At 41.2% G+C, this 22,833-nt stretch overlaps 3 protein-coding genes and 1 non-coding gene across 7 annotated transcripts; 3 read left to right on the forward strand and 1 right to left on the reverse strand.

Moving 5' to 3' along the window:
* Positions 1–438: 438 nt before the first annotated feature.
* On the forward strand, positions 439–6,024 carry ddx52 (DEAD (Asp-Glu-Ala-Asp) box polypeptide 52). Of its 2 annotated transcripts, none has more exons than XM_071898202.2 (15): positions 439–539; positions 820–1,072; positions 1,381–1,520; positions 1,687–1,872; positions 1,967–2,110; positions 2,431–2,542; positions 2,630–2,702; positions 2,786–2,989; positions 3,089–3,179; positions 3,628–3,750; positions 3,861–4,011; positions 4,150–4,225; positions 4,410–4,481; positions 4,683–5,015; positions 5,723–6,024. In XM_071898202.2, the coding sequence occupies exons 1-15, from the start codon at positions 453–455 to the stop codon at positions 5,766–5,768; spliced, it is 2,091 nt and encodes a 696-aa protein (XP_071754303.2). In that variant the 5' UTR covers positions 439–452; the 3' UTR covers positions 5,769–6,024. The 2 variants fall into 2 exon arrangements, with proteins under 2 accessions (XP_071754303.2, XP_071754302.2); XM_071898201.2 differs by having other exon boundaries at positions 820–1,069; positions 1,375–1,520; positions 5,723–6,023.
* Positions 6,025–6,985: 961 nt separating this feature from the next.
* On the forward strand, positions 6,986–10,006 carry rpl23a (ribosomal protein L23a). Its single transcript, XM_071898179.1, has 5 exons — positions 6,986–7,064; positions 8,528–8,708; positions 9,067–9,243; positions 9,600–9,669; positions 9,942–10,006. Exons 1-5 carry the CDS (start codon positions 7,040–7,042, stop codon positions 9,954–9,956), a joined length of 468 nt encoding a protein of 155 aa, XP_071754280.1. The 5' UTR covers positions 6,986–7,039; the 3' UTR covers positions 9,957–10,006.
* LOC139910831 (small nucleolar RNA Z17) lies at positions 8,763–8,834 on the forward strand. Its single transcript, XR_011784585.1, has one exon. It is a non-coding gene; the product is annotated as a small nucleolar RNA Z17 (small nucleolar RNA).
* A 1,777-nt stretch (positions 10,007–11,783) lies between the features above and the next one.
* On the reverse strand, positions 11,784–21,793 carry birc2 (baculoviral IAP repeat containing 2). 3 transcript variants are annotated; one of them, XM_078286553.1, is made up of 14 exons: positions 21,750–21,793; positions 21,372–21,448; positions 19,100–20,080; positions 18,610–18,890; positions 17,930–18,247; positions 16,974–17,286; positions 16,372–16,471; positions 16,085–16,163; positions 15,915–15,963; positions 14,697–14,939; positions 14,462–14,560; positions 13,734–13,889; positions 12,946–12,987; positions 11,784–12,374 (listed from the first exon to the last, which is right to left on the reverse strand). In XM_078286553.1, exons 3-14 carry the CDS (start codon positions 19,302–19,304, stop codon positions 12,181–12,183), a joined length of 2,079 nt encoding a protein of 692 aa, XP_078142679.1. In that variant the 5' UTR covers positions 19,305–20,080; positions 21,372–21,448; positions 21,750–21,793; the 3' UTR covers positions 11,784–12,180. The 3 variants fall into 3 exon arrangements, with proteins under 3 accessions (XP_078142679.1, XP_078142680.1, XP_071754301.2); XM_078286554.1 differs by lacking the exon at positions 21,372–21,448 and having other exon boundaries at positions 21,750–21,770; XM_071898200.2 differs by lacking the exons at positions 21,372–21,448; positions 21,750–21,793 and having other exon boundaries at positions 19,100–19,208.
* Positions 21,794–22,833: the final 1,040 nt, after the last annotated feature.

The following is a 22,833-nucleotide window of genomic DNA, read 5'->3' on the forward strand; positions in this document are numbered from 1 at the left end:
CAATTAAAGAATCTAGTTTGAACAATGTTCTCTCATTCTTTTAGAACTGCATGGGAAAGATTACATCTAACTTTGTTCTCTCTTCTCAAAAGTAACTAGGTAACTTTTACTCTGAGCTACTTTTTTTTTTTTTAACTTTTACTGCAGTAGATTTTTAGACCAGTATCCTACTTTTACTTCGACGTAAGTAAAATATCAGCAAAGTAACAATACTTATACATGAGTAGGACATAGTACTGTTCCCACCACTGATTACTGTAATTCCCCTGTTCTGTTTCCATGGAGATCAGATAGAGAATCAGATAGAATCACCCCATGGTGAGATGAAGCCTTTTCTCAGTCAGTTTTGGGCGCAGCCAGCAGAGGGCGACATGGCCGCTTTGTGACAGGAAGCGCGGGTTGATGACGTGGTTGTTGACTAGTGATGCCTGGATCCACACCATGCTGGAGCAATGGACGCCTTCGACTTGTTTCGGAAGCTTGGAGCAGGAGCAAAATTTGATTTGAAGAGGTTTGGTAAAGATGCCGAACGTTTTAAGGTAATATTTACATGTCCACTTGTTGATGTATTGGAATAAGATCGTCACTAAATTATCTTTTCACTAATTTAACCTGATTTGTGCCAGTGTGAAAGCATGCTGCTATGTTCGCTTTGGAAGTTTTTGACAACACAGCATTTTGAGGAGGCTAGCTACCTTTAACCAGTATTTCATCAGTTTAATTGTGGTGCTATTTGCTAGTGGATAATTGAAGTGAGACATTTTGATACAGAAATGCAGACTTTAGTAACTGCAGTCTTTTCTATGCTACGTAATTCAGGTGGTGAGACCTCAAGGTGGGGGAGCGTCCTCAGATCTTCTCTCTGGGATCGATTACTTTGGCACAGGGCCAGCCAATGGAGCCCAGATCAGGACTGGACTGGAGGAGGAAGAGGAGGCGGATGGAGAGGAAGATGAGCTGGACAGTGAAAGAGGGGAAACTGATGCTGGAGGCAAAAGGAAACGAAAGGTTGAAAAGAAAGCCACGAGGACAAAGAAGAAGAAGAAAGGCAGCGAGGTGGAGACAGAAGGTAGTGTGTGGCTGTGGTTCATAGTTAATTTGCTGTTGTTCAGTCTTAAACAACTGATTACAAATGGACTTAGTTTAATTTCTGAATGAATGTGATTTTAATATGACCAGATAATTTTGCCATCCAGCAATGGAGGGAGCCATGTGCAAAAACAGCTGTAGCTCTCTAACTGCTCATTCTGTATTTCTGAAAAACCAATTGAATCTGCTGTCAGATTACAAACCCCATCTGTCATTTCAAATCTAACAAAGAGAACTAAGTTAAAGCATTAAACACTGTGTTGCTGTCCGCTGTCTTCTGTACAGCTGAAGCTGATGGGGGACCAGAGGAAGAGACGGAGAGAAGTGGAATCTGCTGGACGTCTTCTTTGGACAGAAAGATCCAAAACCTACCCCAGGACGGGAAGGAGAGAACGTCCCTGAAGAGACTGAAGCACCTTCATCAGGAAAAGGTGCTCGCATAGTCGGCGCATATTCTTCCACCGAGGGTTTCATGTGATTATGACGAGCGTTTGTCTCCATGTCGACCGATAAAAACACAGTGTAAATGCTCTATCCTCACTAGTAATGTCGCCTGTGTTAGAGCTAAACAGTTCATTCTGTCTTCAACTGATTTAGGTGAACCGCATCCGTGCACAGCACCGCATCAACGTGCACGGCTGCGACGTGCCGGACCCTGTGTGCACGTTTGAGGAGCTGCAGTCCGAGTATCGACTGAACCCGCGAGTCCTCCAGAACCTCAGAGACGCAGGACTGAACTCCCCAACACCCATACAGATGCAGGCAATACCACTGATGATGCATGTGAGTACACACACACACACACACACATTCAGTGGTTTCTTAACATAACACCAGTAGTTATTGGGATTCCCCCTGTGTCTCCTGTCTCTGTCAGGGTCGGGAGCTGCTGGCCTGCGCTCCCACTGGATCTGGGAAGACTTTGGCCTTCTGTCTCCCGCTGCTGGCTCACCTCCAACAGCCGGCCAACCTGGGCTTCAGAGCCGTCGTCATCTCCCCAACCAGAGAGCTGGCCAGCCAGGTACAGAACACACACACACACACACACACACACACACTGGGTCTTTTTGCTCTCCTGGCTATTTCACATCACAAGATCAAGGGATTTCAGAGGGTTTGGCGCCTCTTGATTGGGAGCAGGTCTGTTTGCGATAGGGACTATGGTCTAGACAAACATTCAAATATTCTGTGCATGGCAAAATTTACGAAGGCTAAAGCAGATTATGGATAAAAAGTCACTTGCTTAGTTTCTCACTTTTTCTCCTCTCTCCTTGGTTAAACGCACACACCCATGCTCACATTTAGTTGTATTTTTAATAGCTTTCTTTGTTTTATGTTTAGACCTACAGAGAGCTGCTTCGTCTGTCAGACGGACTGGGGTTCAGAGTTCACATCATTGACAAGGCTTCCATGGCAGCTAAGAAATACGGACCTCAGTCAAACAAAAAATACGGTAAGACAAATTCAGGCAGAATGTAGAAGTCTGTTCTCTCAGATTACTCTTCCTCACCCTCCATCTCTCTTCCATTTCTCTCTGCAGATATACTCGTCAGTACTCCCAACAGAATAATCTTCCTCCTCAAGCAGGATCCTCCAGCGCTCGACCTCAGCAGGTAACGTTTCATCTGTCGCTCTCTGACTTTTCTTTGTTTGTTTGTTTTAATGGCGCGTTCACCGGCTGTCTGTTTGCCCTCAGTGTGGAGTGGCTGGTTGTCGACGAGTCCGATAAGCTGTTTGAGGACGGGAAGTCGGGCTTCAGGGAGCAGCTGGCCACGGTGTTTCTGGCCTGCTCCGGTCCGAGGGTGCGGAGGGCTTTCTACAGCGCCACCTGCACGCAAGATGTGGAGCAGTGGTGCCGCCTGAACCTCGACAACCTGGTGTCCGTCAACATCGGACACAGGTAAGGCTTTTCCCACGGTGCCCTGCTTCTGTAGACCTCCATATTTTGTAGGATTTATCGGTTTTTCACATAGAAAAACTGTGTGAATGATCTTCCCAGGAACACAGCGGTGGAAACGGTGGAACAGGAGCTGCTGTTTGTCGGGACGGAAAACGGAAAACTCCTGGCCATGAGGGACATCATCAAAAAAGTACGGACACACGAGAACGATTACTTTTCAAGCTCTTAAGGAGTAGTTTGGCCTAATATTATTAAATTTCAGCGTTTTTCTGAGCCAGACTATCATGCAATCGTGTCTTTCGAGGACTCTTTTCTGGATATGAGGTTGATTGTGACAAAGGAAGACTTAGCAAACCTATGCATTTTTTTTTTTTGCATTAGTTGCACAACACATAGGTTTGACAAACATAAAATCGTAAAACATTCAATGATATGGAGGTTAGGAAAGGAAAATCCAAACTGGGTTCATTAGTAACCTTGACAAGTTAATTGGACGCAGTCAATATTGTCTTAAACTTAAACAGTTGATATAGAGGGGGAAAACATGAGAGAAAGAAAGAAAAAACATTGAATGAATACAAGTAATGAGCATTTTCTTTTGTTTTCATCCATCCTGCTCCATGTGCTGCCCACCTCAGGGTTTCCTGCCACCCATGCTGGTGTTTGTCCAGTCTATAGACCGAGCGCGGGAGCTTTTCCATGAGTTGGTGTATGAGGGCATCAACGTAGACGTCATCCATGCAGACCGCACACAGCAGCAGGTACACACACACACACACACACACACTGTCCATATGAGTCCATACACCGTCAGTAACATATGTCATGGTAGTGACCGTCCTCTTCCTCGGCTCGTTCGTTTCTCTCCCAGAGGGACAACGTAGTGAACAGCTTCCGCTCCGGTAAGATCTGGGTGTTGATCTGCACGGCTCTGCTCGCCAGAGGGATCGACTTCAAAGGCGTCAACCTCGTGCTGAACTACGACTTCCCCACCAGCGCTGTGGAATACATCCACCGGATTGGTCAGTTCTCGGATACAATCAATCAGATATTTAATGATGAAATCATCCTGTGTCGCCGTATTTCACCTATTTCCCTCCCATTTCCCTCTTATCTGCTGATCAGTTTTTCTTCATATTATTCTCTCTCCTGTTTCTCAGGGCGAACTGGCAGAGCGGGACATCAGGGGAAGGCAGTCACCTTCTTCACAGAGGATGACAAGCCACTGCTGCGCAGGTACGTGGATTTAAGAGCTCATAAGCATAAAAACTGGGAGTTAATTTCCTTTGCAGATGGAAGATGTAGTTATAACTGTTTCTGTGACTCTGAAATGCTGTTTATTCTTTTCCTGTGACATGTTCTATAATTTACTCTTTGCCTACTGTGTTTTTTTCTCTATCTTTGCATCTCTCCTCTACAGCATTGCTAATGTAATAAAGCAAGCTGGCTGTCCTGTGCCTGACTACATGGTGGGCTTCAAGAAGATACACAGGTAAGTTTCTTATAAGGAGACTGACTGTCAGAATTAAGTTCCACAGTAACCAGAGATGCCAGAGTGATGTGCTTTTTACTCTTATTGTGTTTACTACTCATTTATACTCTTACATCCCTCTGTAGTAAGCGGTCATGTTTTGGTGTTAAGTTTTCAATTATGGTAACGCAGTTGTAACATTGAAGCTGTATTTGTGTTCAGCAAAGTGAAGCAGAAGCTCCAGAGGAAACCTCCCAAGAGAAGCACCATCTGCACGACTCCTCGCTTCTTAATGAAGAAAAAAGGCAAAGAAGAACTCAACAAAGGAAAGGACAGGACAGGACAGGAAGAAACGCAGGAGGGGGGGCAGAAAGGAGAAAATGGACCAAAAGGAGCGGTAGGGAAGAAGAAGAAGAAGAAGAAAGGGGAAAAGGAGAAGAAAAAAGGACAGGGAATGAAGAAGAGAAGGAAAATGCAGAAAGAAGGGGGGACAGAAAAAGACAAGAAGGCATCACTGAAGACGGGATCAAAACCTTCTGGAGCCAAGTTGAAAAAGTAAGAGGAGGGGAGGTGTTGGCACTCATTTTGTAACCAAGAGAATAAATGTGTGATTATATAACAAGACGTGAGCCGACTTCAAATTGACAGTATCCTTCAGAAAGCAGAAATCTCCATAAATTCAACTTATCAAGGATAAACAAACAAACATTGGCTGATTTTCCCATTGACATCCATGTGTATTTGGAATAGTACAGTGCATTTTCTGTGGTTTAGCTTGGTTCAAGGGTTTTTACAAGTAGGATACAAAGTCAGCTTTCAATGAGACAGTGATAGGTGGATTTCAGTAGTGCTCATACAGAACTTGAAGCCCTCTTGAAAACAGGGTACTGTTGCCCCCATCCCTGTTATAAGTGAATGAAGGTGTACCCAACTACAAATGGAAGAGTTTATTTCTAAAATGTGATATACACGGTTTGAAAAGACAAACACCTTCTCTTACAAAACGACTCCTTTCTTCTAAGTTCAACTCCTACTGAAATGCTGTTGAAGTTACGTCAACCTAAGGCCTTGAAATACTGATCATGAAATACTGATAAATGAACTTCAAGTAGCAGTTAATTTTCAAAATGTATAAATGTTTTGGAGTTGGACCTGTAAAATAAACATAACAATGAGCCCCATTTGGATTAAAAGGACATGGGATAAATGTGGGTCATCAAGCAGCCAGAACTCATTTGGATTTCCCTTTTTTTTTTTTTTAGGTTCCCCAGGAAAAATGTGAAGAAAAATAAGCCGCAAGCCGTCTGATGGTGTGGGCAGACTGATGAGACGGACACGCAGACATTTCTAATATCTTTCTAATGTGTTAGACTGCTAATTTCCACATTTTTGCAATGTACTCTCTGTCAGAGTAAAAATAATAAACTGTTTTATAGTTACATTATGGCATTTTGCCTGTTTTTGTCACATTTGTTCAGCTGTAACTGATGGCATCCAAACATTTTCTCAAAGATAAAGGCTTCATGAAAGATGTTGAAGGAATGAATGTTGAATGAACCGGCAACCTGGAGACAAGGCCCTTCTTAAAGTACATTCATCAAGATCATTTCAAATATTTATTCATTGTTTTATATGTTTAATATAAATAAAAAATGATAAACAATTGAGAGATGGGAAAGCATCTTAAATTCCCTTCTGCATTGTTTTGGTATCAATTTGCTCCGAGAATGTGGATTTGTATTATGCCCATCAAGTTTTTCTCATCAGTTTTAATATTAATGGAAACTCAAAAACAAACACAACTCACACTACATCTGTTTAGAATAAGAGTTACATTCTCTTGAAAATTGATGTTTTATGGGCTGGCTTGATAAAGTTGTCTGATGGTGGTTTCACCCACAAGTAAAGGTTACATGACACACACCCTTAAGCAATGTTCTGTTAAATCAGCTGCTTTGGGAGTGATGTTTAGACCTGTAATTATGTACAGTATCAAAGTATCAAAAATCAATGTGTAACATATTTACAACATTTTTGCTATCAAAATGGATTTGAAGGGTTTTATTCCAAAATGTATCATCCAATTGGGGAAAAGTTTTTCTACAACAATCAGTTTTAACTGACTAATTGACTAATTACTTGCTGGAGAAACTGGCTAGGCCTAATTCATCAGGCCGTCATGGTCAGGGGACTCCACTATTTAACTTTAGCCAAAGTTAGAGTCTACTTCTTGAACACCCTTTTATAAATATAGATTTTACAGTGATGGTATTTTCAATTGTGTACGGGCTTTCCCATAGATGAAAAACGTTGAAAAGACCACTATAAAATTTAGCTGATTAGATCTCGCAAATTGTAATTGTACGTTTCCCTAAAAATTCTGACTCCCGAAACCACTGCAAGAAACTTGCTGAAACTACCACACAACGTTGTTAAAGCCGATGCTGGCTGGTAGGAACTCTTTCCTTTGAGGCTCTTTGGAAGAAAGCGACATTTCTCAAGTACCGCGATATATGCGTGTTGAAATCTCGCCCATGCATTATACTGCAGGAAACCCCGTCTAGTCTTCCTTTCTCAACATGGCACCGAAGGTGAAGAAGGAAGGTCTGTCAACCGTTGAATTTTATATGTATAAATCGTGTAAAAAAACACAACTAGCTACATGTACTTTCTATATACGTACTCGAGATGTTCTCGAGTTTAGATCAGCAAAGGACATTGCTGCCATTTGTCTAAAATAGCTAGAAATGCAGACCGCGTCTTCGGCTTGCCTGCCAGTAGCGCTGTGCTACAACGTTTTGGTGCTACGCTAATGTTAGCATGCTATCATTGATGTTGCTGACCAGAACACTATTTAGCACGAAATGTCTTGAACCAGCTTTGTGTCCTGATTCTCCCGACATGACCTACTTTTACGGACGAAATTTTAGAAATACGTAGTGAGTTATCACTAGCTAATATCGCGTTTTGGTGGCGATTTTGTGACAGCACGATGGACCGGCATAGCCCAGTCAGCTTCTACACGTGAAAGTTGGGAGGGCAAATGATGAGTTATATCAGGAGTGGCTGTCTTTAAGAAAAGGACAATTTGATTTGGAAAATTGAAAGTAATGGACCTAACAACGTTTCTGTGAACCATGTATTTCTGGTACTACGGTGGTAGTAGATGGTAGTCCTGTGTATCAACGGGTAGAGCATGACACTAACTTCAGGATTAGGATTGAGATTTCCACTGAACAAATGCTAAGCATCAGACTATATTTACACCTGCTAAATGTATTCTTGCATTTTTCAAGCGCTGAAATTGGGTCGAAATGGCTGTGTCCATATATGTCGCAGTTCATATTGTAGCTATATGCTAATGTATTGGATACATGTCTGTGTTTGAAGGCCAGAACCATAGATAAAGATAACATTTATATTCTAGGCATTTAAACAGTTACACTAAGTGCAACACAGGAACAATCTATTTTAAATTGCAGGATTTCCAAATCTAGCAACCAGAAGTTCTCAGTATTCTGAGAAAAATGAAATGGGATTGCTTTATTTTGCACCTTCCTTTTTACAACAAGTTGTAACTTGTGTTGTAAAATGTAGTTGTACCATTATTCTCCCATGCAGGCTTTTTGAGGCAGACCGGACTGCATGGTTGATCAGGACTTTGTTTACATCACATTTCTAACTTGTTGCTTTACACAGAAGTCAGGTGTCAATTATTTTCCCTGTCCGGTTGTTCATTTTAAATATAGTTTTGCTTATTTTGAGCCACTTGGTAAGATTACTGCTCTTTTCAAGAATTGAATTGCAAACCTAAATCAGCTAAACATAATTTGAGTATTCACAAAGTAGTAATCTTCACTGTTAAAAACGCGTTAAGTGTATGTAAAACATGTATTTTAAATATTTGACTAACAGGAGGGACACAGTGGTGCTCAAAGTCAAAGCGATGTTTACCAAATGCGTACCTAAGGATTATCAAGGAATAAACTTAAGAGTATGAATGAATTAGCTTAAACATCTGATCAGCTCATGTCTCATTTCTAACAAATTGCTTTGTCTTTTCGCAGCTGTCCCTGCCAAGACTGAGGCCAAGTCAAAGGCACTGAAGGCCAAAAAGGCTGTGCTTAAAGGAGTTCACAGCCAGAGGAAGAAGAAGATCAGGACTTCTCCCACCTTCCGTCGCCCCAAAACCCTCCGTCTCCGCAGACAACCCAAGTATCCTCGCAAGAGTGCCCCTCGTAGGAACAAGTGAGTACAATGGCTGCACACTGCGGTGCTGACACACAGACATGGCTTCAACATGGTGCAAATGATGGTAACAGCGATCAAAGTATGAAAAAGCATGATTCCAGCTTTATAAACTACTGATGCACCCAGACTATTGATAAATGTGATTTTTATTTAGTTTGTCATGGAGAATAATGTGATTCTAATAAAAATGCAGATTTGGAGGCGTGAGCTGAGCGGTAGGACAGTTATGGGCAGTGGAGAGTCTGCCTGTCATGAGATTATCTGAATTCAGAGAACCCTAGTTAATTTTTGTAGACATAGTGGGGGAGGTGTTGGTGCTTTTGGGACATTGGCCTAATGAAGCGTTCTGCCCTAGGTTGGATCACTACGCCATCATCAAGTTCCCCCTGACGACAGAGTCCGCCATGAAGAAGATCGAGGACAACAACACACTGGTGTTTATTGTGGACGTCAAGGCAAACAAGCACCAGATCAAACACGCGGTCAAGAAGCTGTACGACATCGACGTCGCCAAAGTCAACACACTCATCAGGTAGAAATCTTAATCCAGGCTGTTGAATGCTCGTATCATGTCGACTTCTATTGGAAGCAATTGCGGAACTGATGACACTACTTTATAGATTCAATCATTTCAACCAAACATTAAATACTTTACCGAGTATTAGCTGTGTCGTTTGGATTGATCATTTGTTTCAACAGTATCAGTAGTAACTTGCAATCAGGGTTTTGTTCAAAATGTATACATGACCCTGGTGGCTTCTCATACAGCACTTTGCAGTTTCCCATTGTAAATGTAAATATGGTAACTTAATACACTTCTGACCTACTTTCCTTTCATTGCCTCCTATTTCATCATCCTTCCCTCTCCGTCCTGACTCCTGTCTTCAGGCCTGATGGTGAGAAGAAGGCGTACGTTCGTCTCGCACCAGATTACGATGCGTTGGATGTTGCCAACAAGGTGAGTCCTCCAGCCGCCACACGGTGCAGCAGTCAGGATGTAGTTCAACAGTCCAGAAGGGCCGCTTTTTTGTTCTTAAAGCTAATTCAGTGTAGCATGGTGGCTGTGTTTTTGCTTTCAGACTTGGTCAATTCTGTGCAAGTGATGTAAATTTTATTTTGTCTGAATGTTTGTGATGCATTCAAAGGAACCACTGATGCCAGAACATGCATGAAAAAGTGTATTCATGCTGTTCATGAACATCTCTAATTTGTCCTTTTCTTCCCTTTCAGATTGGCATCATCTAAACTGTGGCTGCAGAGGCTTGTGGAAGAATAAATATTTGTAAAAACTTTAATTGATTCAGTGTCGTCCTTGGGTGCAAATTAAATTAGTAGTTTTCACATATTTGGTTACATTAAGTAGATGGAAGGTTTTACCACCAGTGTTTGAGTTCTTATAATAAATTGTTGGATAACCTTTTCTGGACAAAATAACGAGGCTTCATCATCCCGTGTGAATTAAGTTAATGCAGTTTGATATTTTGCAAAGGTGTAGGCTATCTGGGGCTCCAGCTGGCAAGTAAAATGCATGCCAGCGTCTGTTGAACCGTGTCATGGGGAAAGTAATGTTAATAGCTTTTAAGAGGGAAAATCTGATTGTTTGGCAGAAGTATATATGAAGGGTTTCATTCCACAATAGGCAATATTTGAAAAAAATGATTGTCCTCAAAAATGAACTTTTCTATTTTATGAGCATGTCTTGAGATGAATTCAGACTTAAGTATTAACCCATAATGTGCTAACTTTCACGACAGCAGTCTGCATAGGAGAGTGGGTTCCATTATTTAAAAAAATAAAAATATAGAATATGTTTTTGGCCAGTTCTGCTTAACCTAAATATGAAAATCACTGAAGTAGAATGAGCAGGCCTCTCTTTTCAGTCCACAATGTACCCACAGTACCTCTGAGTATCCCTAACAGAGGTACTGATAAAAGCTCCTCAGTGACTTATATTGGGGAAATGAAATTGGCTGCTCTGGTGACCTTTTAGTGAGCACCAATTTGTATTTTCATTTAGGAAACTTGATTTAAAATGTATACTTATGGTAACGCTTTGTCTGGGTCCATAATTTCCTAATAATTTATTCTTAACTTCTTGGAAGTTTCCTGGAAAGAACCGTGAAATTATGTAGTAGTTTTATAGAAAATCTAAGCAGTCCATTTGGAGTCGATAGGATACTGTAAATTTCTAAAAGTTTCCTGGAAAGAATATAAACTATTTACTGGAAAAAATAATAATATAGTTGTTTAATTACTTCCTCTAATTTTCTTTATAACTACTACATAATTTCATGGTTCTGTCTTGGAAACTCCAAAAGAAATGGCCAGGTACTTACCAACTACCATTGAACTCTCTATTTTCCCTATAATTAGTACATAATGTAATGGTTCTTTCCAGGAAACTTAAAAGAACAGTTCCTTTTTAGGAAATTATGGACCCAGAAAATAAAGTCTTACCTACTTTTTCTACACCAACAGTGCTATACTCTTAATATTTAATTGTATGTTCTCGATCTAATTTTTGCAAAATCAGAAGTGATTTTGTCTTTTAAGAGCTGGGGAAATCATTACAAATGCTTGTGACGGCAAATGACAAGAGCAGGTAATGTTGAAAGCTATGGAGTTGTACACGTCACATTACAAAATGAAGTATTTCTGCTTCAGCACCAGTATTCTGACCTGTACATCTTATTTTATTTACAATCTTACTCAGTGATAGGAGAGTTTTCAGTCTCCATAAGTGTTGGTCTGACTAAGACTGATGTTTAGAACCATAGATTTGGGGAATCTTTGGTACCGAGTTTATGAATATTGTTCAATAGTTCTATTCATTAGTTTCAGTTAAGTTTATTACACGATATGAATTGACTTGTGTCTACCTGCTACCCCTTGTCACGCCTCGCTGTACCACCAAAAATGTCAATCTGTGGTGTCAAAGCAGCATCCTGAGTCTCCTTCACCGTCACTGGAGCCTCCAAATTGATGACAAGATAATCTATGGCAGTGATGTTCATATTCACCAATTAAATTGATTACACTGTCCTACAGCCAGGGTGCTTAGATTTCAAATAGTCACTGAAGTAATGTTTATTATTCAAATGTTGAAGCTTTTGCAGTTTTCTGAATATTTTAAGAAGATAAACAAAAAAGTATATGGCTGAAAGACCTTCACATCTACTTGTTTTGATGTAAAAGGCAAAATAAAATTTTTGCAGTAGCTACAATGCAGATTAGAGATCATTTTCCATGCACTTCATATGATTCTCCACACTAGTGTTGAAGCACCTTAGCGACAGATCAAATATTTCTAAGGATCAATGAAGACAGAGACAGAATTCACACAGAGGAAAAAAAAACCAGAACTTCCCTCCTGCTCATTACTATTAAATATTTTACAGACTTGTATTGCTTACATTCAATCAGATCAGTACCACTAAATGCTTCGGAGACTGGGAACACGGCCTCCTAATTAAGAGAGGAAGGTCCGGACTGTGCCTTTGACCAGGCCTCTGCAGATGGGGCACTTTCTCAGCGAGGGGGCGCACTCCTTGCACACCACCAGGTGTCCGCATGGGATGAAGACGATGTTGACCTCTTTATCCATACACACCTTGCAGGTCCGCTCCTCCTGCAGGCGGCGCAGCTGCTCCTCCATGGGCAGGTCTGCAGAGACGGAGACCAGAGGGTCAGCAAAGGAAGAGAGATTTGAAGATACAAAGATTCAACACATAGATTTACATTCATAGAAAACTGATGACATAAACAAACACACTTCACTTCTAAAATCTGAAATCCCTTCACCAATCAATACAGAGACAATCACTAGGAGATCTGATACAATAAATTTATATCTCTTGTCCCAGTTAAGCTACAAGAAGCATTTTCTGTGTCAGTGTAAAGTTTGTCATTATTGTATTTACTATTTCTCATCCTGTAAAACAGGGTGTCTGGTGTCGAAAGATCCAAAGCACCCAACCCAGGTTACATCACTGATAATATGCCTATGTATCATTTTAACGGTCCCTAAAATAAATCACTCATGATGACATGTCCACCCAAGAACATTTCTAATTCATCAAACATGATCAGGTATGGAACAATTTCCAAGCTATATGCTTTTCTTCACCATCGATACATTGCATACAACTTTCTGATTTTAAGAAAATAGAAGTGATAACCATTATACTGACTGACTAGTATCAAGCAAAAGCAGATTGTAGGTGTGTCTTTATACCTGACAGATCTTGGCTCGGTGACGCTGCTTCATTTGCCTGGGCTGAAAGTGGAGTGAAAAGACAAATTAAGGCTTGGAATGCTAGACTGGATTGCATAGACAATATTAAATTAGCTCAAGATGAGCCAGAATACAAGAGCTCACACACCAAAAAAAAAAAAAAAATGTTGGCTTGTGATCAAAAGGGCCAACCAAACACTTCAGACAAGTAGCTGATTCTACTGATCACAAATTGGTAATAAATATTTGTCAATTTTACGTTCGTAAAATTCGAAATCCACGTAAGAAGTCTACATGACCAGCAATAAATGTCTGGTTAAAATGCTTCAGAAGAATGGAAACATTAATGTTGCTGGTTCACAAAAAAAGCATGTGCTTTGACTACCTAAAGAGCTAAAGAGGTTATGCTTCATTACAATTTTTTACAGTGAAATCTTGATTTTTAAGATGGGGTTAGGGTTAACTCAGTGATTTCTCACTCGGGCGCTGAGAGTTTTACCAAGCCGGATGTCGCTAGTAGGACAGAAGGAACTTAAATGCTTTGTGCTGTGGTGGCAGCCTGAAGAAACATTTGTGAAAACCACTTGATTACAGTTTTTATGAGGGTGCTTTTGGTTTACAGTTATCATTTTGTCCAGAATTAAGGTTTCTGTATATATACAGTCAAACTGTACAGATACAAAACAATAAACTCTGGAGGAAACATCAAATGTTTGGCACATATGTTCCTTCCATCCAACCTGTAGCATTCCCAATCTGAGAGGGCGGGGTTCGGAGAGATAATGTACCCATGAGATCTCTGAGCAGGAGAACGTCATTCTTCTGGATCCAGTTGCGGAAAACCTCGGCTGCGGCGTTTCCCTTGGTGAGGACGAGCTCGATCAGCCTGGCGGTCTGCTGCTGGGCCGAAGTCTGAGCCTGAAGACCGGAGTACTCCTCAGCAGCTGCAGGGCAACAGGGACGGGGGAGAAGCATTATTCACAAATCACAAGGTGCTAAATTGTAACATATGTAGGTGCTACAGCTGCACGGTAAAGGCTAAAATCATAGCTGTGATTGTTTTTCTAGATATTGTGAATCATGACTATTAGTTTTGAGGATTTGCTGAGGACTATTTTACTCCACTTTCTTACATCATCATCTTGAGCATTTTCAACTACAGTGGACATTCTGGTGTGAAATAAAATTTGATGTGTCCATTTGACCGAATACGACAACTATTGATCGTGGAAACTCAGCCATATACAATTCTACACCATTAATTGTGTAGCAGTAAGAGGTTCAAGGGAAAGACAACGAAAGGTTTGACATTACCCTCTAAATGAGCTCTAAATTAAATCCATTCATTAATCCACGAAATCCAACTTTTTTTTTTTTACCTTGTTGTGCTAACAGAGTGGCAATTGATGATTTAACTTTTGTTTTATGAAAATAGGATGTTGTCAGATGGCAAAACCTGCCTAGCATGATTTGCAAACCTAACCCTAACCCAAACTTAAGACTACTAGAAACATACTTATCACATTTTGCTCCCTCAGGTGCTCCAACACCGTCTCAACACTCTTCAGACGCTGGATCAATGCTGCCTGGTGTCTCTTCAGGAAGGTAAAACCATCTGAAAGAGAGAGAGAGATTGGGATGAGAAATATATACATTGTGTTCAGATGGTTCACTGGCCTGAGAGTAGTAAACGGCACAGTTGAAATTGGAATTGATGGTTTGAAAATCTAAATTTTCACAGTCAGCTGTACCAGATGCCATCGCCTCCGCCAGCATCTCACGCTCCTCCTCCCTTTTCTGGTCCTCGGCACTCAGCAGGTCGGACACCAGCTCCTGGACGGTTTTATAGTTCTCTCCACTGGTCAAGATCTTGCTCTGGACCGTCTGCTTGACCAGGCTGCGCTCAAATCCCATTTCCAAGGCAGACTTAATGACAGGAGTGTTCATCATGACGGCATCCTCAGAGCGCTCCTCTCCTGGACCGAGGTGGACCACTGAGCGGGACAGAGAAGAAGGGCAGGTAAGCAGACGTGAGGTTGGGTAGCAGGGCGTCCTAACTGGACTTCATAAGTATTACCAGGGGAGGTCTAGTGAGTGAGCACCTCCATGAACAACCATGTCAGTGATTTCCCCCATTTATTTGAGTAAAATCTAGTAAAAATCTACCCTTTCCAGGTTCCTCTGAGCTTTTATTTTGATTCAACACGCCATCTCTAATTTGAGCCACATCATGGCAACTACAACTAGTTAAGAATTGAAGGAATTTTTGTTTTTAATCTTTATGTTCAAATACATTCTGCAACCAACAATATAAAAAAGGTAACAAACTTCATTCAGGGCTTCCTACAGTGCCCTAACAATTTGATTTTAGCTTTGATAAATCAGTAAACTGATAGAATGAAAAGGTGCAGTAATGAGTGAACAGACAAGTCCACTCTATTCTATTAATATTAAAACCATTTGGAGCAATTTCAACGACGATAAGAATCAAGAGATGACTAAAATTTTCTTGGTGACATCTTGAGAGTTTTGTGTAGCTCAGTTTCCATGAGGGTTGGGGCTCTTTGAACCCTTTACATATGATAAAAAAAGTATTATCTTATGACAGGGATGCAACAAAAAGGTTTAACAAGGAGATGAAAGAGTTTGGCAACTTCTCTCATGATGCTAAAGGATAATGGACAACATATGAGACCAAATATACAGAATCCTATCATATAGCTTGTGATATATGTTCTGTTCTACCTAAGCACATTGTGAAAGGGTGTTGTGGTCTTATTGAATATGTACAAAAATCAGGCTTATTCATAGAGTACATATTGATCATCGAGTATGTTGTGTTGAATCTAGAGATCTACTGTTAGCAACTGTTAACGTAGTGCTTAGCTGTTCTGCTTTGAATCGCAATATCCCTTCATTCATAGGAGCAAATGAGCCTAATCTCTTGTTTGACAGTGTTTCGTACTCACCTGGTGGATCCACAAACTCTCTGGAGCTGCTGTCTCCATTTGTTAAAAGCTGTTGGGGAGGAAACAGAAACAGAGAAGCTGTTTTATTTCTTTTGTACTGCACTACTACCCATTTTTCAAATGCCAGATGTTCCAATCATCTGATGTTCCACTGGGTGTTTTCTACCAACCTGCTCAAATAGCCGAGGAAAGCGAGCCTGGATCTGATGAACGAAGTCCTGTCCCTTCTCCTGGAGCAAATATTCACACCTGCAATTAACCAGAGGTACATGAATCCATGCATTAATGTAAACCACCATCTACACATTTGTTTAGACAATTATAATTGGCCACAGTAACTAAGTAATAATAGTAGTTGTATTAATGGTTCTTAACAAAAGTTATAAAAATGCTATGAGCAAAAGAAACATTCTGACACAAAATGAACACATGAAAAAACAACAATGTCAGTATTTACCTAGGAAACCATTTTGCATGTTCCACCCAAGGATCATCTCCAGACTCCCAGCATCGCAGGCCTCCATCACAGCAGAAACACTTCACATCATCGTTACGGCCTTGAACACAAACAGAGTTCAATTCTATTAGGTTCTATTCTTGGGTGTTTAAGGAAAAGATTTTAAAAAATGAGTTCAAGTCTGGCTGGAGCGGGCTAGTGAAGACGTTTGAAACTGTTGATGCTTTTTTTCCTCTCTCATTTCCTCTTTTGCTTGAAACCTTTAGCAAAAGACATAACATATATAACATTTGGAATTTTTATATATTTTTTTATTTATTTGATTTTGTTGTTTATAACTGTGTGTGGCTGCTTCTTAGCCAGGCCTCCCTTAAAAAAAATGTTTCAGGACTTTCCAGCTAAAATAAAAAGGAAAATACAGATGGTACTCATTCTTACACCGTTAAGGGGAATACCTGTCTGCAGTGGAAAGGCCAACAAATAAAAGAAAAACCCCAGTTACTAGAATTAATAGTGTTAGGGGAGAGAAAGAACTTACAGTAATTCAACCTTTTGTGTCACGATTATTAAAGGTCTTCGTAGTTTTGATACATCGTCCTTACCTACATAGTAGAAGCCGGCTTTAGCCAGCTGGTCGGGCCGGACAGGGATTCGCGACGGCCAGTTGACAAAGGTGAGCAGCCTCTCTTCGCTCTGCTGCATGGCAGGGTTGGACACGTTATTGAGAGCTACTGCTCCAGCAGACAGCTGCAACGCCCCGGCGGCGGCGGCGGCAGCTGCCGCCGCCCCCGACACAGACGCTGCACCTCCGGCCAGCGACACGTTGTCCGCTCTGTCCCCTCGGACAAAACGGCAGTTTGGATAATGCCTCTGGTGTTCGGACACGGCTCTGTCGCCTGGCTCCCAGTTACTCAACTGCAAATAAAAATAGGGTTTTCAGTAAGTCATTTGTCATATGTAGAGTTCATTGTTCAATAAATTATTTCCCCCAGTAACACATTCAACCCTGTAACATTTAGATTAGGTGGTTGGTGAATGGTGCCGCTTGTCTGATGGTCCAGTAGATTTATGACGGTGTAGCCTGCTGCCCTCTACTGTAACCATCTGTGGGTTAGTACAGCAGTCTTTTAAAGTCCCCATGAAATTAACTCCCATTACTTTTACTTCCTGGAAAACAGAGTATCTTTAACGGTGACCTCATGCTGCACAAGCAGGCGTTAATAAATATTCCAACCAATAAAACCATCACAGATTCCTGCCCCTCTGCCCCTTCCATCAAATTAAATTTCCTTTCTCTCCCCACCTGATATTCCATTGGTTTAGACTTTTGAATGATCCCTCACTGTGTTATGTCTTGCCCCAACATGTTTCAACAGGGAATACATCAAATCAAGGAAGAAAAGAAGCAGTTTCGTGGGGTCTTAAACATCTGAATTGGGCTTCTGGGTGAATTCTTGCCCTGGCTTATGGCACATGGGTTCTTACATTACATCCTGTGTAAATATAAATATCAGGTATAGCAGTCACCTACTAGTTTCCCGAGAGCAGCTCTACACACCTGTCCTCCACAGCTGAAGCAGGCCACTCTGTCGCCCTGGCCCAGGTAGTAGAAGCCCGCCTTGGCCAGCTCAGCAGGGGTGATGATGGAGAGCGTCCAGGCGTGGAAGGAGTCCAGGCGCTCCTGTTCTCTGCGCATGCTGAGGTTGTGGCACGTCGACGGTCTCTGGTGAGACATGTCCTCCACACCGCGGGAGCTAAGCGGGCTGGAGGGGGGGGGAGCGGAGAAGCCCATATTCAGATAGCCCACCGGCTCTTCACCTTGGCTCACTGTCGGAGGATTAGGGGCAGGGACTGGAGCTGGGCCCGGACCAGACAGCTAAGGGGGAAAAAGCAACAATTTTAAATATAGTTACTCAAGTTGGTAGACGCTACCAGGAAAGATCAAGGCAATATACGCAGTTCCAATATTAAAAAGGTTTCACTCCAAAACACTATAAAGTATTTTCATTTTAGAAAAATGTTGCAACCTGATTTCATCAGTTAATACTTCAAAAACACAGATGATTCTGTCAAAAACATAACTGTTTTGTAAGCCAAGGTGTTAAGATGACTCATACCTGGTATTCAGTCATAATGTGCTTTACTTTTATGCCAGCTACCATTTTGCAAGAGTAGGAGCGCCTTTCTTCTAAGTAGCGGATCTCGTATTTTGGCATGACACTCATTTTTTAATCTTACCGGTATGACTGGAGCGCTGCGGAGCGGAGAGAAGGCAGAGTGAGAAGAGGAGAGCAGGTTGGCTGTAGATGGGAGGCTTTGGATGAAGGAGCAAGAAGGAGAGAGCTGTCTGTGTTTCTCTGTCGGACAATCTCCGGCCTGCCAGCCCTCCGCCGTCACATTACACCTGAAACACTGCACCCTGTCGCCCACGCCTGTGTAGAACCAACCTGCCCTCGCCAGACTTCGCTCCGTGACTCCCGAGGCGGGGAAGCGAGCGAAGGTCGAGATGCGAAAGAGCTCTGGGGATGGAGATTACATTACATTAATTAGGACTTCTACAGCTCAAGAATCTTAAGGAGAATAGTTTAAATATAAAAACTAACTTGACATAACAGCATGTCACATGGAGGCTAATTAAGAAATCACTGCATTTAAAGTGTAATTATACAAAATAAGTCTGTGTCATACAGATCAATAATAAAAGAAAAGAATCAGAAAACTTTTTTACCTGAGGAGTTATCATACTGAAGATCAGGTGGAGGCCCGTTGCGACACAGCCCCATCAAAAATTGGTTGTTTTTCAGTTGAACAAGAGTTTCCATTTTTTTAGATAAAAGAGTAGCGATATAAGGAAAAAGAGATGTCCTCCAAAGGGAGAGAGGTTTGAGAATACCCAGGGTCTCGCTCTCTCTCACACACACACAGACTGACATGAAGAAAAGTTAAACAAATCAACGGGGTTTTCCAAAATGCTGATTTAAATCAATGATTGAAATGAGGCGGTGAAACAGAAAGTGGGACCTCAACTGAGCACCAAGTTAGGTTTTGTCAAACTAAGAACTGCTGTGTGGAAGAAAGGAAAGCAAAAGCACCATTATCTTACAGTGCTGGACACCAACTGCATGAGGCACCCAAGGGTGCACTGTCATTTTTTTGGATACACCATTCCCTGCACATATACTTCACACGTCTGGATCCACACTACCTGAGACCTACACTCAACCATTTTCCACTGATGAAAATTCACTATTCCTTTATCAGTGTTACAGAGTAGAGCACTTAAGTGAAAATATGCACCAACAAAATCCAGCCTGGTCGGTAAAAACGATGGAGTATTTGATGAATGAATGCTCAAATCAAAATCATCTTATTATACTGCGGTCATCCCGGATCAGTGTACACTTGATTTTCCTGCATATTTCTCACACATAAGTATACCACACAATCTAGCCACTCAAACATAATAAACATATGTGTTATGTGTCTAAATATAATAAATTAAGTAAACGCCTCAACCACACACACACAGACCAAGGGATATGTAATCTCAAACCCCTCCCCCCGCTCGGACATCCCTTCTTTGGGAGTTTAGTCTTCCATGACTGAATAGGATAAACCCAATGTGAAAAAATAAATCCCCTTTGAGGACAACAGTTCTCTTGGTACGGATAAGGAAATTCCCTCTTTACTGCATCAATGTTGGCAGCACCTGTGGAAAAGATAGAGAAAAAAATGGTCCAATTTTGTTTGTATAGCAGTGCTTCTTGTAGGATTTTAAATAGCAGTATGGACATTTTTATTTTGAGTTTTGTCCAGCTCCCAGTTCAGTTGCCATCCTGTTCCAGTTCTCACTAGGTTCACAATGGGATATATATTTATAACAAGGATTTATATGAGGACGCAATCACAGAAAGACGCACACAAGTTTGCGCACCCCTTCGCTACAAAATAATGAATAATGCAGTTACTAGTAAGAATTGTATTTGACCAAATTAAAAAGAAAATTCTAGAAATAAAAAGGTTAAGGTATCATACTATAAAGCAAGGAATCTCAGTCTGTATGAGTGTCCTTCGCATATCTCGAGAACCGTTCGTCCGATCTACTTCACACTTGGCGGGTGTATTGCTGGGGACCCAAGGACGTGCAGTGTCGGATTTGGTACAATTTGGACACGCGACACGTTCAATATTAATAAACTTTGAATATACATGCGAACAGCGCTCTGTGCAGCAGCGGGGCGAACGGGCACTGCACTAGTAAAATTAAAATTAAGAAAAAATGTACAGTTGATGGCATTTAAAACATATATAATATGTTACTCAGACGTAATAGTTGTTGAACCAATACATCTCAGTGGAATTTTAACATGTAGGACGGACAGAAAACATGAGTAAAGCGTGAAATGAGTGTCTCTTAATTTTAGCTATGACAACAGAGTGAATTCCCCTACAGGCTTCAAATAATGAATCGTCCTCCGTCAAATTTTGCTATTGTAGTGAGTCACAGCTGGAAACAGAACAAGGAGCAATAAAACAAAATATTTTAAAATCACTGTCTGGTTTTTCCTCTAGCAGGAGAGGTACTTCCCCAAGAGACGTAATCGCTGGGAGCGGCAGATCAAAAGCTGATAGTTGTGGTTAAACCTATGGGTTCAACTCATAGCTACGGGTTGCTACGTCGTTACATATTTAGAGGAAAATGTGGATTTAGACGGGTCAAATTTGTCTTCGGCAGTTAAGCAGCGATTAAAAACACACAGTTAACAAGCAATAAATGCGACTTGCCAGCCACAACAACCAAACACTTCCAGTTTAAAAGGCAGCAGCCGTTAGCTAGCAACCGTCAGCTAACAGCTAAACTGTAGCTGCTCTCACGCTTTCTTCAGCTGTCCGGCTCGTGCACCTGTGCAGCAGCATAAGAAACGAACAACAGTCAGCTTTATGTGGCACCAGAATACGAGAGGAGACGTGAAACAGCACACAGTAACCTTTCCACTCACCGTTTAGCAAGCTAGGCAGACAGACGGAAAGTCCCCGGGCTGTCAAATATTCGTCATACACTTCCGGTTAAAAAACACTGTAAAAAGAAGCTAATGATTTTTTTCCTTCTTATAGAGGTTGCGGCAGCTTAGATTCACAGTGGGGTTTTTTAATACTACAAACTGTACTGACTGTTAATACTAATGATAACACAAGCACTAATTAATGAATGCATTCACATCATATGAAAACGATATAAACTACACTACCATCAATCATATTCTGTCAGAATTGGATAAGCCACTCATACAGGATATCTAAAAATATCATGTGTTTAGCTAATGGTTACCTACAAAACTGGGAATATTCTCATAAAATAGAAGAACAGAAAGACTTACACAGGCCTTGATGAAGACAAGTAGATGGCTATATAACCCATGAAGAGTTGTCTTTCCAAAGCATATTTTTTTATCACATAACTTCTGCTATAACCACGCCCAAATGTCGTGACGGATGTTTATAGGATGGTGATAGGGCCACTGCTGTTCCTGTGGGTGGGCCCCTCCTGTCTTATATATAGAACCTCCTTAGTCTTGTCAGGCAAAGTTCTTCTTAATAGCCATTGTTGCATCCCTAATACAGTGATTATAAATGAGAACACACACTTCATAATAATAATAATAAATAATAATAATAATAATTGATTACATTTATATAGCGCTTTTCTAAGTACTCAAAGCGCTTCACATATCGGGGGGGAGAGTCAACTCATCCACCACCGGATCAGTACGGAAGAGGATTAGGGCCATGTGTGAAAACTGTATTTGAGTTCTGAGATCAACTCAGAATTCTGAGATTGAAGTCAGAATTCTGAGTTCTGACTTTAATCTCAGAATTCTGACTTTAACCTCAGAACTCAAATACATTTTTCCCACATGGATCCTCTTTCGCATTTCAGTGATATTCTGTCAGTGCTAAAATATTAACAATTGTGGAAGACTTCTAAAAAGTGATTCCTCAAAGGCATCAGGCAAAGTGATGGACATACATTCTGCTAAACAACGAATGACAGCTGACAGGAGGCAAAGCAATACAAGAGCGGATCAGGCAACTAGATAGAGAGCTGAAGTGGAAGTTAACTAGTTAACCAAGGGAGGAGTTGAAATGGCCGATTATGTCACCAACATGTTAGTTTTGCATGGAAAGTTCCCTGCTGTTTGGAACATTCCAAATGGGTAGCGAGGTAAATGTAAATAGATTAAATCATAAGTTCTACTGATTGGATTCCATCAAAATCAGGCCGTGGAATAAATATCACTTCGGTCCATAACGTATTTCACTATGGGAACTGTAGGCCCTACGGTTTGCAGTTTGCTTATATCAAGTATGCCAGGTGCCTGACAGGAGGCAATTAAAGCAATACAGGCAGCTACATATGAAATTAGCCTATCAGGCAGCCGAGTAATAATAGGTAGCTCAACA

Source organism: Centroberyx gerrardi, chromosome 11 (assembly GCF_048128805.1).
Source record: "Centroberyx gerrardi isolate f3 chromosome 11, fCenGer3.hap1.cur.20231027, whole genome shotgun sequence".
NCBI lineage: Eukaryota > Metazoa > Chordata > Actinopteri > Beryciformes > Berycidae > Centroberyx > Centroberyx gerrardi.

Coding starts and splice junctions, on each gene's coding strand:
- ddx52 (XM_071898201.2), top strand. CDS start 453: ATGGACGCCTTCGACTTGTTTCGGAAGCTTGGAGCAGGAGCAAAATTT. Junction 2,543..2,629: donor TCAGTCAAACAAAAAATACG/GTAAGACAAATT, acceptor TTCTCTCTGCAG/ATATACTCGTCAGTACTCCC. Junction 3,180..3,627: donor TGAGGGACATCATCAAAAAA/GTACGGACACAC, acceptor TGCCCACCTCAG/GGTTTCCTGCCACCCATGCT.
- rpl23a (XM_071898179.1), top strand. CDS start 7,040: ATGGCACCGAAGGTGAAGAAGGAAG. Junction 7,065..8,527: donor ACCGAAGGTGAAGAAGGAAG/GTCTGTCAACCG, acceptor GTCTTTTCGCAG/CTGTCCCTGCCAAGACTGAG. Junction 8,709..9,066: donor AGTGCCCCTCGTAGGAACAA/GTGAGTACAATG, acceptor GTTCTGCCCTAG/GTTGGATCACTACGCCATCA.
- birc2 (XM_078286553.1), bottom strand. CDS start 19,304: ATGTCAGTCTGTGTGTGTGTGAGAGAGAGCGAGACCCTGGGTATTCTC. Junction 16,472..16,973: donor AGCCGGCTTCTACTATGTAG/GTAAGGACGATG, acceptor TTTGTGTTCAAG/GCCGTAACGATGATGTGAAG. Junction 12,375..12,945: donor ACCGAGCCAAGATCTGTCAG/GTATAAAGACAC, acceptor CCGTCTCTGCAG/ACCTGCCCATGGAGGAGCAG.